We start from the raw sequence: 14394 nt of genomic DNA, 5'->3' as shown, positions 1-14394 counted from the left end.
TATAAAAACATTCATCTATGTAAAATTGGCAAAAAAAGCTGAATTTTTGTTTTCAGTTGTGTTCCACAGAAGTTCTCTAAAATACTTGAAGGACATTATTTTTTTTAGCTTCCTCTTGGGTTTTACGGAGGTTATACAACCCAATCAGACAGGCAATATAGACAAACATTTCATGAAAGCATTTGATAACTCTCCCCTGAGTATTATTCTGGTTGCTTTAATTATTCTAAGCTCAACATCAAAATCATATTTGATCAAAGATTTAATGATATGGAATTAATCTCAATTCATTAACTTTCAACCATCTTTTGGGGAGCCTAGCCCATCTGTTAAAGTACCAAACGGGGGACTAAAATGTATTTAGCATTATGCATGTAATCAGCATTCACAGGAGCTACACTCTGTGCAGCAATATTTGCCAAGAGTATCAATTAAGTCAATGTGAAGATGCCCATCATTTGGAAATCAATTTGGAAATAATTTGGCTTGTAGCCTTGTCTAAAGAATGCAGCTGAATGCTAAACACCATGGAGCAGGAATCATATTATCAGATCTCTACTCTGAGTCAATCAAGTATTTTAAATGAGGAGTTATGGTATCCAGATATATGCCAACTCATCTATGACTCGCGGACAATATTCACAATGGATCAATGGTAGTTCTACTTGATTTCAAAGATGGTAGGCATCATAAAAATCCAAAGAGTACATGCCCCTTAGCATTAGATTGTGACATTGAAATGGAAACTAACTTATAAAAGCGAACTAATAAAAATATCATTGAGTTGAAGAGTCTGCCATTAGACAGCTCGATGACAATCATTGAGTAAATGCTCATGCAGTGATGACGAGACACAAGATGACAAGTAATGTAGCTGGCTTTCATTTTCTGTTCCACCCTCCCTCCCATTGGAAAAAATAAAGTTGATCCAAAATGGCCGACTTCAGAATGGCTGCCATGGTCACCACCCATCTTGAAAAGTTTTCCCCCTCCCATATACTAATGTGCCACAAACTGGAAGTTGATATCACCACCATTCCCATTTTATTTAAGTGTATCCATATGCATGGCCCACCTTGTACATATTTGGTAGGGGTAAGTTGCCACTAAAATCTACGATGAGGGACTTTGTAAGATGGAGCAAAAGTACATGACAGCAAGCAAACATAGCAATGATGGTGCAGAGGACCTACCAGCTTTGGCTCGCATAATGACTTCTCACTTGACAGGGTGCTGAATATGGCTGTCTGAAAGACAAACAGAGCATGGATATATATATACATTTTTCTTAGCAAGTTACTTGATAAACACCCCACCTAGAGTTGGTGTGACTTGATTTGCACGATCTAGTCCAGCGGCCAAGTCAGTAATCTCTGGCCATTAGCCTGGAGCCCTGAAGCCACCTTTCACTTCCTGGCACCCATGGCTCTTGATTTGATCAGTCTCCCTGGTGCTACATAATCGCACATGTTGCAGTGTGACGCAGTAGACCTGAGGATGCCATCAGGTAAGAGGCCGTTCTAAGGGCTCTCATCCAGCAGCCACAGATTACCTGTCTGCTGGACTGGGTTCTGTGAATTGATTTGAATATAATACTAATGAATTGATAATTGTGATATTTACATACCCTCCTCAACATTGAAATGGCAACACCATGAAGAAAAAGTCATGCAATTATGTAAATCACAGGATTGATACACAGGTTAATGATATGCAAAAGATAAAAAAATGTAAAGAACATTTTCAAAACAACTCAATTTTTTCAGTATCGAGTATAAGTGCCACATGCTGAAATACACGCTCTTATACACCTTACATAGTAACATAGTTAGCAAGGCCGAAAAAAGACATTTGTTCATCCAGTTCAGCCTATATTCTGTCAGAATAAATCCCCAGATCTACATCCTTCTAAAGAACCTAACAATAACTGTAAGATACAATATTGTTACGCTCCAGGAAGACATCCAGGCCTCTCTTGAGCCCATCACCACCTCCTCAGGCAAGGAATTCCAGATTCTCACTGCCCTAACAGTAAAGAATCCTCTTCTATGTTGGTGGAAAAACCTTTTCTCCTCCAGACCCAGAGAATGCTTCCTTGTGACCGTCACATTCCCTGGTATAAACAGATCCTCGGAGAGATATATTTGTATTGTCCCCTTTTATACTTATACATGGTTATAAGATCGCCCCTCAGTCATCTTTTTTTCTAGACTAACTAATCCTAATTTTGCTAATCTCTCTGGGTATTGTAGTTTCCCCATCCCCTTTATTAATTTTGTTGCCCTCCTTTGTACTTGCTCTAGTTCCATTATATCCTTCCTGAGCACTGTTGCCTAAAACTGTACACAGTACTCCATGTGCGGTCTAACCAGGGATTTGTACAGAGGCAGTATAATGCTCTCATCATGTGTATCCAGACCTCTTTTAATCCACCCCATGATCCTGTTTGCCTTGGCAGCTGCTGCCTTGCATGTTGTTAATGGTTTTCTGAAGGTTGTTCTGCCATGCTGAATGCACTATGTCATGAAATCAACATGATCAGCTGCTGGCAGGTCCTTTTGCATTTGCCAACCAATGACCTGACCAATGTGCTCGATTGATGGGAGACAAGTCCCAAGATGCTGCAGGCCATGGTAGCATGTTTAGGCCACGAAAGCTGCTTATAGCAGAGCGAGCAAACTGCAGCCTGATGTGTTGAAAAATTGAATATTTCACTCCTTGGCCCCCTGATAAAAACTAAACTGGGAGTCTCACATTTTTTTGCATAGATGACAATGCACCAGCCCTGACTAAACAAATGCCATGTCAGGGATGCTGAAAACTATTAGATTTGTGGGAATCCTGCCTAGACGCCAGGTACCACTAACCTGGATGCTGAACCACAGTTCTGTGAATGGTTCTGCTCATCTCAACGAACAACTTATGCTGACTTGCATTGGACCAGATGTAGATCCTGCATGCTACGTGATAATACTATTCTAGATGGCAAGATTTCTTTGTGATCTAGACTGGGAACTCTTCCAAAGTTGCAGACCTCAAATGGGATCCTAACTTAAGATCCTGACCTACTCACAAATTAATTCTTTAACTTATATTTGTAAGAACACGCTCTCTCTGACAGCTTTCTGAATCATCTTGAGTATAGAGTTTTAAGCCCAAAGACTCTTCTTCATCAGCAGGGCATCGGAACTTGATGCAGATCTCCCTTTAGAAAAGACACTCTGGGCCAATAAGTAGGGCTAAACTTCTGAGACTCCTGGACCTAACGGGTTCTTTAGTCTTTATTAAAAGAAAAAATTGCTCCTAAAGAGGACTCCCAGCTAGTCTCATTCTTTAATTACTTTTGGGCTTAGGGGCATTTAAGGCTGTTCTCTCATCTGGCCCACATTAACCCCTTTACCCCCAAGGGTGGTTTGCACGTTCATGACCGGGCCAATTTTTACAATTCTGACCACCCTTTATGAGGTAATAACTCTGAAATGCTTCCATGGATCCCACTGATTCTGACATAATTTTCTCGTGACATATTGTAATTCATGTTAGTGGTAAAATTTCATTCAAATAGCTTGCATTTATTTGTGAAAAAAATGGAAATTTGGCAAAAATTTTGAAAATTTCTCAATTTTCCAACTTTGAACTTTCATGCCCTTCACAGAGATATGGCACACAAAAAACTTAATAAGTAACATTTCACATATGTTTACTTTACATCAGCACAATTTTGGAACCAAATTTTTTTTTTGTTAGGAAGTTATAAGGGTTAAAAGTTGACCAGCGATTTCTCATTTTTGCAACACCAATTTATTTTTACGGACCACATCACATTTGAAGTCACTTTGAGGGGTCTATATGATAGATAATACCCAAAAGTGACACCATTCTAAAAACTGCACCCCTCAAGGTGCTCAAAACCATAACCAAGAAGTTTATTAACCCTTCAGGTGCTTCACAGGAATTTTTTGAATGTTTAAAAAAAATGAACATTTAACTTTTTTTCACAAAAAAATTTCTTCAGGTCCAATTTTTTTTATTTTACCAAGGGTAACAGGAGAAATTGGACTGCAAAAGTTATTGTGCAATTTCTCCTGAGTACGCTGATACCTGAAATGTGGGGGGGAACCACTGTTTCGGCGCATAGCAGAGCTCAGAATGGAAGGAGCACCATTTGACTTTTTCAATGCAAAATTGGCTGGAATTCAGATCGGACGCCATGTCATGTTTGGAGAGCCCCTGATGTGCCTAAACAGTGGAAACCCCCTACAAGTGACCCCATTTTGGAAACTAGACCCCCCCAAGGAACTTATCTAGATATGTGGTGAGAACTGTGAACCCACAAGGGCTTCACAGAAGTTTATAATGTACAGCCGTACAATTAAAAAATCATATTTTTTCCACGATTTTTATTTTCCCAAGTTTAACAGGACCCTAAAAGTTATTGTGCAATTTGTCCTGAGTACGCTGATACCCCATATGTGGGTGTAAAACATTATTTGGGGTGCATAGCAGAGCTCGGAAGGGAAGCAGCGCCATTTGACTTTTTTGGCTGGAATTGGGATTGGATGCCATGCCGCGTTTGGAAAGCCCCTGATGTGCCTAAACAGTGGAAACCCCCACAAATGACACCATTTTGGAAACTAGACCCCCAAGGAACTTATCTAGATGTGTGGTGCGCACATTGAACCCCCAAGGGCTTCACAGAAGATTATAACGCCCGGGCGTGAAAATAAAAAAATCATATTTTTTCCACAAACATGATCTTTTAGTCCCCAATTATTTTATTTTCCCAATGGTAACAGGAGAAATTGGACCCCAAAAGTTGTTGTCCAATTTGTCCTGAGTGTGCTGATACCCTATATGTGGGAGAAAACTACTGTATGGGGACATGTCGGGGCTCGGAAGGAAAGTAGTGAAGTTTTTGGAATGCAGACTTTGATGGAATGGTCTGCGGGTGTCATGTCGCGTTTGGAGAGCCTCTGATGTGCCTAAACTGTTGAAACTCCCCACAAGTGACCCCATTTTGGAAACTAGACCCCCCCCATGGAACTTATCTAGATGTGTGGTGAGCACTTTGAAGCCCCAAGTGCTTAAAATAATTTTTTTCCACAAAAATGATATTTTTGCCCCCAATTTTTTATTTTCCTAAGGGTAACAGGAGAAATTGGACCACAAAAGGTTGTTTTGCAATTTGTCCTGAGTAGGCTGATTCCCTATATGTGGGGGTAAAACACTATTTGGGCGCATGGCAGAGCTTGGAAGGGAAGGAGCACCATTTGACTTTTTCAACGCAGAATTGGCTGGAATTGAGATCAGACGCCATGTTGCGTTTGGAGAGCACCTGATGTGCCCAAACAGTGGAAACCCCCCAATTCTAACTCCAACCCTATCCCCAACACACCCCTAACCCTAATCTCAGCCCTAGCCCTAGCCCTAATGGGAAAATGGAAATAAATACATTTTTTAATGTTATTATTTTTCCCTAACTAAGGGGGTGATAAAGGGGGGTTTGAGCTACTATTTGTGATGGGTTTTATGTTTGGCTGCTGTCATGCTCTAAAAGACGCTTTTTATTGTAAAAATAGTTTTTGCATCACCACATTGTGAGAGCTATAATTTTTCCATATTTTGACCCACAGAGTCATATGAGGTCTTATTTTTTTTTCTCCAAAGCGGAGACCGAGTACTCATACTAGAACAATGCCCCCAGAACAAATTAGAGCCACGCTGGGAAGAGAGTCCCTATCGGGTCCTATGCCGTATAAATCCTGAGGGACCTTTGTATGAAATACAACCCGAGAAAGAAGGAACACTGCCCACTCGCATTGTGCACCGCAATATGTTACGTCCATGTATCTCGATTGACCCGGAACAATCTGAAATTGCCCCTCCGGTCTCTGAACCGTTGCCTGTGTTCTGGGACCCGGACGACGAAGGAGACTTTTCCCCAATAACCAGGGGCTCTCTACTCAATGACGAACCAACTGACACAATTAACCTGCCCGAAATAGTTAACTTGCCACCGTCCACCACCCCAGAAGACTCCACCCCAGTCGAATTAAGACGCTCCGAGCGGTCAACAGCCGGCAAACTCCCCGAACGATACGAACAAGACCAGTTCATATGGAAACAAAAACTGGCACCTCCGAAGATCAACTCAAGTACACTGAAGCCCTCACCCGAGGACTGGCAAACTTACAGGGTGGGGGAGTGTAGGGAGGAGGACCCCCATAGGTTGTCTGGGCCGGAACCAAGGGAACCGCCATCTGGGTTCCTAGGGAAACAGTACCCGGGGAACAAAGGAGGAGAGCAGATGACTGAGCGTAACTGGACAGCAAGGGGAGGGGCAAGTATAAAAGGAGCAGGGGGAGCGCAGAGGAGACAGTTGGTGACACGCCAGACACTGAACAAGAGGCTGTGGGACTGTGCAAGAGCTAGAGCGGCCGATGGTGACCAGAGGGGAGAACGGCAGCAGAGAGGAGATTATCAGTGCCCATCATAGAGGAGGTACCATGGTCGTCTGCGGTACCTCCTCTCTGATGGGCACTGCCGGTACCGCTGTGCTCCAGCCCGTTGCGGCCTGTCCGCTGTCTCCCGCGGCCGCCGCTGCTTCAATCCTGCTGACTACGCCAAATGTAGGTATCAGCATGAGACACGAGTGTTGTTTTGGAAAATAACGTTTAAGTACTGGAGCTGCTAGGGCTATACTGAGCAACCAAAAAGGGGTAACACTAATTGTCCTTGCAGGGACTCAACAACAATAACAACACTTGTCTTTATCGAGAATGTGACTGACCCAGCAAGGCCAGCTATTATGGGGCCACGAAACGGCCAACTACGGGTCCTTATTTCCTAAAGTCAACTTATCCTTCCTGATGTCCCTCGGTGTCGCTGGTGTGGCTGCTTTGGTGTCGCTGATGTGGCTGCTTTGATGTCGCTGATGTGGCTGCTTTGACGTCGCAGCCGCTGGGCCCAGCTGTTGCATTGGTAGGCCACGCCCACGGACTGGGCCTGTGCAAAGAGTCTCTCCGTAGGCGAGGAGCAGGCCCAGTCCGTGCGTGTGGCCTACCAACCGCCACTCTTCCAGACTACGTCAGGGTATCAGACGCCTGGAATGGCGGTGGCACCAGGAAATGGAGACTCATCAGGAGACATGCCCAGGGAGCCTCCCCGTGGAACTGTCGGGCCTGGAGGCCGGCCCTGCCGGACAGCGGGGTGAAAATCAACGGCCGGGGAAGGAGCGGTGGGAAAGCCTGCTGGGACCCGTGGCTGCTGGGAAGGTGAGCGAGTCCCCGGCCCTGCCGGCGGCACCCCAGGCAAACTCTGTCCCCACGTTCCATGTACCAGACAGACCTCGGGGCCCCGACACCGGCCCTCGGCCTCCCCGCCTGACTCCTTATGCTGTGGTGCCTCCCGATCTGGACGACGGCATGGCCCCCACTAAGCTGACTGACGCTACATCAGTCCCACTCCCGGTCACTGGTGTAATTGGGCCGTCAGCTGCTGTGGTTGACTCACTGGCAATTGCGGTCGCTGCTCCATCTGCGGTCCTGCCTGCGGTTGATTTGCCGGAGCCAGTAGCTGCCTTGGGTCCAGCTGCGGCGTCCCCCGCAGCCACGCTGACTTCACTGTCAAAGCCGGCTGCGGCCTACTCACCACCGGAGCCTGCGGCCGCTTCTGCCCCGCTCTCGACCTCGACCGCGACCCGCCCACTGGACTCTGCGGCCTATACCGCACCCTCCGCTTGGGTTGCGGAGGTCATCGAGAAAAAGAAGGCCAGAGAGCGGGAGATCTGGGGGCTGCTTCATGAAAAAGGAGAGGCTGGCATGGCGGTTCCACGTTCCATCGGGAGGCTGGTTTACACAAATGTGGAAAAGGGTTATGGGTTCATCCGGGACCTCGCCACTGGTGAAAAAGTTTATTTAAATGTGACTTCCATCCGTCACGGCCGGGCTCTACAGGAGGGAGACTTAGTCTCTTACTATAAGGAGTACTGCCCCCGCGGCTACTACACCGTTGCGGTGATCGCTTGTCCTGAAGACTACGTGCCCCCATAAAAGGGACTCACAGAGACACCCCAAGAATCCCAGGACTTCACGGCTGTGGAGTCCCTTGCTGAGTTGGCGGAACACCGGCCGTCAGGAGATGGACCGAACTACCGGGAATTCGATGCACCGTTGTGCAGTTCACAGGACAGTTCTACGTCCATGTTAATAGAAATGTTTTTTTTTTGTTTGTTGAAAGATGTTTTCTCCTGACACAGCGGGGATGCATACGGGGAAGTATTTACATCAAAGGAAGGGGGAGTATGCCTGTTTTGTTTTTTATATTGGTTTAAAGGAAAAGTAAAAAAAAGGGGTTACTTGTGCTATTATAAAGTTGGTTTAATGTATAATATGCATAAGAAGAATGCAACAGGTCCCGGGTATGAGGGTCTGTGTGACAAAGGGTCTGTGTGACAGAGGCTCTGTGTGACAAAAGGGTCTGTGTGACAGAGGGTCTGTGTGACCGAAACGCCGACTATGACTTGTTTTAAAGTGAAGGATAAAGAGATGGAAGATATGGAATCCCAGTAGTCCCAAGCCAGGTCCCTGACACTACGGACACCCCAGGAGAATAGGCGGGTGCTGACAATGACCTGGTAGGCGTAAGGCCTCGGTCATGGCATTCCGGACAGTTGAGGGTGACAGGAGGGGAGAGTAGTGGGAGATACATGCCGTAGAGAAATCCAGGTGTACCTAGCACAACTTGAAAGAAGTTGTGATGTGGCATGCGCGCCGGCGAGTAGCAGTAGGCTGCTCGAAGCATGGTGCTCCCGGTTTTGTTCGGCCCCTGCATATGGCGGGTTTGGCCCAACATCCGGTCCGACAACAAACAGTAGAAAAGTTTCAGAACGATGAAGGTAGGGAATATGATTGTCAGGGACGACAATAGACAAATGAAGGGAGAATGTGGGGAAGGTGACCTGACGGACGGACTTGTCAGTAGGAAGAAGGGATGGTATGTGTACTTTAGATAGATGTTTGTAATGACAGAAGGGAAGCAGCTGGGAAAAGTGTAGAGTGAGTGCAATATCTGGGGTTGACCACAAGATGGCAAGGGAGAGTGTGGGTTCAGGACTTGACAGCAGCTTTGGCCTTTAGAAACTGTTGGTCATGGGGGGCTGAGCTACAGGGAACTGGGAAGGTTATAAATAGGACAGGAGGGTTCCAGAAAGTTCCAGCCCCAGGAGGAGCTCTGAGGAGAGGAGTCAATGAAGGAGTATGTGCTGTGAGAGGAGCTCAACTAGGGGACTGAGGAGAAAGGAAGTCAGGGGGTGGCCCCTACACGAAGAACTGCAGAACAGACGAGGCCCCAAGGGAAACATACCAAATTGACGACGACCTCTGACCAGTAAAGTGCTGTTGGTGAGCAGGCCTAAGGCGGCCACAGTGACCGAGTTGGGAGGAACGTCACTACGCTAAAAGTACGGTGTATATACCCATGCCTGGAAATGGAGGGCTGTGGAAGAATTGCGGTGTACTGCTGAGGTCGTCAGGCGGACGACTAAATAAACTTGGACCTGTTGTACCCGAAATCTGCCTCCATCTTGTGTCTGTGACGTCTGTGCGTGGTAAATGAGGGACCACCCCCCAGTGCGGCCAACCCTACTACAGGTGTAATGCAGTGACCCCTGTGACAGCTAGGGGGTGCTATGTGGGCTCCCCAGGTCATGCATACAGGCGTTACCTCTGTGGTGACGCAGAAACAGTGACTGGCAGGGTTGTGAATGGCCGATATATGTCAAAGGGATGGATGCTCCCTGAGATGCAACCCGGAGTGTTTTATTATTAGTGCACATGAGCACTAATATAACGGTTAGTGCACCTTGGTCAGGGTTGCGGGTAGCTATGAGAGATGGGAGGGTCAGGCTACCCATATTACCTCGCCTTTGGGTGAGGGTGCTGGCTGTACCCCTGTTTTCCTTCGGGACCTGCAGGTATTTTCAGGACCTGCTGTGAGGTCATGACCAGGTGACCAGCCATGTGATTCATACCTCACCTGGAGGTGGGGTTGCAGCCTACATAGCCTACATAATGGAGGTGTGTTTAGCACATGGGAGAGAGTGTTGGGAGTCTGGATTGTGAGAAAAAAAACTACTAATGTCATGGAAAAAAATGTTGGTGAACATGCAAATCCCCTTTAAAAAAAACAATTTATTTAGATAAATGTTAAAAAACACCTTCACAGTGAATAACTGGCAAATGCCAAAATATGAAAAGACTAATCTAGAATGGTGCACAACCCTATAATAAAGTCTAGCTGATACCCGCCTGACCATGGAGGTTGGCACCCAAAGAGTACGATATTGGCGCCCCCACTCAACGAGGACTATCCCTCGCTTCCCTACTAATCCCTGATATCACAGAAGGGAAAACAATTCTCAGATAGTGCAGGAATGAAATGTTCAGAATGCCCTAGGACTAGTGCAGAATTCCAGACAAATATACCAAATTATAACAATAAAAATACATCATATCCACATCATGGTATCATGTGACCCAAAATATGCTTCCAAGGTATGATAACAGCTGATCCTACTATGAGGGGTATATAGACTCAGATGCACTTGATGAACAATAAATAGTCACTTCTCTTGTCTGTGGAGAACCCTCATCGCGTTTCCCCCCAGTGGCGGTTCATCAGGAGGTATAGCTGATACTGTTACTGATACTGTTACTTCTTCATGCCTGATACCGCGATGCTACTTGGTGGCACCAGGGGTCAAAGAAGGCCGGATTAAAATAACCACCTTAGTTGCAATAAGCGCCACCCACTTTATCTGGTGGCCCAATCAAAAGAAAGACGCAAATAATCAAAACCTAATATGCACATGAATAAATACAGCTTAAACGCTAGATCCGGCATGTACCTAATAGTCTGGGACCTTACTTCCGCCGCTGTATTAGATGTAAATGCCGTCGGGAAATCACTAGCATGCGCTCCACAGTGGAGCGCATCCAAGATGGCGCGGGACCTTCCAGTCGGATGACATGACATCCGCTTTGAGCCATAACCATGGAGCCTAAGCACGCTTACCAGGACTCAGTGTGCGCTCCAAAAGAAGCGCATTATGATGACGTGGCCAACATACCACCAACAATGTGTGCCAACCTTGTGAAGACTTACAGAAAACGTTTGACCTCTGTCATTGCCAACAAAGGATATATAACAAAATATTGAGATGAACTTTTGGTAATGACCAAACACTTATTTTCCACCATAATTTGAAAAATAAATCTTGCCAAATCAGACAAGGTGATTTTCTGGATTTGTTTTCTCATTTTGACTCTCATAGTTGTGGTCTACCTATGATATCAATTACAGGCCTCTCTCATCTTTTTAAGTGGGAGAACTTGCACAATTGGTGGCTGACTAAATTCTTTTTTTCCCCACTGTATATACCAACCTATCGGCCAGGGTCTGTATTCGGTGGTTTGAGTCCAACCTCTTTTGGGTCTCTCAATAGATGAGACAGGGATGTCTTTTCTCCTACACTTTTTGCACTGGTAAACAAAAGGTGTAAATCAAAGTTATAGAAAGTGGCTCAGAAGAACATAAATTCATGTTTAAAGGATTTTGTACATTTTTAGTAGAATATTTGGTCTCAAAGTGAATAGTTCTAAATCTGAAGCCTTAAATATTAATGTTTCTTCTTAATTAAACTAAGCTTAAATTTGAATTCAAATGTGCCACCTTTTCTCCCCTATGTCCGTATCCCATCCTCTATAGGCATACAAGATCAATTATGAAAAAATTAACTAAAGAGCTCCAGAGTTGGGCAACACATTAAATTTTGTGTCTCTCAAAGACTCCCCCTGTCAATCTTTGAGAAAGATGCTAAATTCATGTTAAGAGCATAATTTATATTGAGCATAATTTTTAGAGAGTAGATTTTACCCAGCCAGGAAAACTGGTGTGCTGCCCAGGTCTGGTGCTCCCACATTTTACCCTTAAAATTCTCCTATGGTCTAAACAGTCCTCCTGACTTGCGATATTATCCCCACTGTTGTCTCACTGTTGTCTCACTTTCTTGCACTGTGGAATCAGCTATCTAAATGATTCCATTTTTCTCTTCTCATACCACTCTTTCTACTTTAGTTGATAATTTCCCTCCTGGCCTTTTGTTTGTGACGTTTCAGTGGTGGACAAATAAGAGCCTTATGGATATCACAAATTTTGTGAATAGGAAATGTATTAATTTATTGCAGTGTGCTGACGCATAGTGTGTATTTATAGGACTGTAAATTTGCCACAGCACATTTGTGCACCTGTAAATTAATACCAAATTTGTGCAGGGACATTTTGGTTTGTTAAGGGCCTGTCACACTAAGCGATATCGCTAGCAATATTGCTATAACATCACTGGTTTTTGTGACATAGCGATATTGCTAGCGATATCGCTATGTGTGATACTTACCTACGACCCGCTCCCCCGCTGATTATCGCTGATCGCACGAAAACGGCCTGGGCCGTTTCTCGTCATCAGCTTCCTGCGGTGGCTTCCTGCTGTGGAGACGAGCGATGCGTGGACGCGGGCAGGAGGACGTCAGGATCGCCTCGTCTGACAGGTAAGTAGCGACCCCCGACCCCTGTGATGTCGCTGGTGAGATCTGACTGTGTGGCAGCTCACTAGCGACCACTTAGCGATGCACCAGCGATCCTGACCGCGTCATATCGCTGGTCGGGATCGCTGGTGCATCGCTAAGTGTGACAGTACCCTTAAGCTACACATTGTTACGCACATTCTAGAGGCAGGGACCGAACGGGTTAATTTAGGGGGCTGAGCCAGCAGCCTCTAGGGAAGAGAAGCTCCTGCTTCCTGGTCAGAGCCCAGGCAGGATGGCCTGACGCAATGTGTGTGTCCCCATCTGGGACAGGAAAGGCCCCTATCTGGGGCACAGGTGCTTCTCTGCTTGGGACAGAAGGAGCCCCCATCTGGGGCATACGTGTGTCCCCACTTGGGACAGAAAGAGCCCCCATCTGGGGCATATGTGCGTCCCCCGTCTAGGACAAAGGGAATCCCCAGCTGGGGAATAGCCTGCTGCCCCAGACTCACGGGCAGTGAAGTGGGCACTGGGACTGAGTAGTGTCCCGCTGAGGACTATAAGCATCCAGGAATCGGCTTGAGGACTGTGACTGTTACTGCAGCTGCCGTTGCTGCTGCCATTGTTGCCGTCATTGCTGCTACGATAGTGAAAGAACTAGGGAAAGATTACGGAAATTTACCTGAATAATTGTAACTACCTTTTTCCATGTTTTTCCACTTTTATTACCTGATCTCTACTCTTCAATAAATTGTTATCCCTGTTGGATCTTAACGGTGTTCCTGGATCCTGATTGCTTGTGTTGCAGTAACTGTAGAGAAGAGGTAAATTGTGTGAGGTCTTCTGTCTTGTCTATTTTATGTGCAAGGGGCCAGGGTGCTCAGTGACTATTTGCTCAGTGGACTCTGTTCGTGGACTGTAGCTTTAAGTGACTCGGCCATTACTACCACCCCGTGCCACCTTGTTACAAGAGCACAGTGGTCGACTTCCAATTCATTCATTGGGTACCCTAAAACAATACAGACTGCAAATTGGTCGCATCAACCCCTTGACAAGCCCAGAGAGCCAGAGACTGCAGGGAGATATCGTTATGTAAAGTACTAGTGACACATGTCTGAAAACAGCAAGGGGCACCTGGTGTACCAATGGTATGATAAATTAAAGGGTTTGTACAAAGATGAGAAGTTATCCAAGTTCTTGGGAACCAGTAAGATCTCCAGCGATGATGAAGTTATCCCTTATGTTTAAGATAGGTGATAACCTCATTGTACAAACCCTTTAAGGCATTAAAGATTGCCTTGATCCTATTATAAAGAGTATTATGTATTGAACTGGCTAAAGCACAGTAGAGTACACTTAAGAGAGACTTTAGCAATGTTTCAGATCAGTTATTGAACAGTAGTTCACTGAGACTACATGAGTGTTCAAAATTGATTTGTTAAACCTATGTAATACTGAGAAGCATCTCAGTTGTGTCACTCATACCTCAAGTAGGAAAATAAGCCTGAGTAATTAGTCCTTGCGAGAAATCATTAGTAACATAGTAACATAGTAACATAGTTATTAAGGTTGAAGGGAGACTTTAAGTCCATCTAGTTCAACCCATATCCTATCCTAACTTGCCCTAACATGTTGATCCAGAGGAAGGCAAAAAAAACCCATGTGGCAACAGTAAGCTTCACATTGGGGAAAAAAATTCCTTCCCGACTCCACATACGGCAATCAGACTAGCTCCCTGGATCAACGCAATATTAAGGAGACTAGTGTATATACCCTGTAATATTATACTTTTCAAGAAAGGCATCCAGTCCCT

At 45.5% G+C, this 14394-nt stretch overlaps 1 protein-coding gene across 1 annotated transcript in view; it reads right to left on the bottom strand.

The window, feature by feature from the left end:
• Window positions 1–14394, bottom strand: part of RASGEF1B (RasGEF domain family member 1B) — a 675372-nt gene that overhangs the window by 487306 nt on the left and 173672 nt on the right. Inside the window, exon 3 of the mRNA XM_073542935.1 lies at window positions 1194–1247. Coding sequence (XP_073399036.1) covers window positions 1194–1247 — 54 coding nt within the window. The remainder of the gene's footprint in view (window positions 1–1193; window positions 1248–14394) is intronic.

Source organism: Dendrobates tinctorius, unplaced genomic scaffold, assembly GCF_039654945.1.
Source record: "Dendrobates tinctorius isolate UK_male_01 unplaced genomic scaffold, ASM3965494v1 ptg000011l, whole genome shotgun sequence".
NCBI classification, from domain to species: Eukaryota; Metazoa; Chordata; class Amphibia; order Anura; family Dendrobatidae; genus Dendrobates; species Dendrobates tinctorius.
This window is presented reverse-complemented; position numbering and strand designations above follow the sequence as displayed.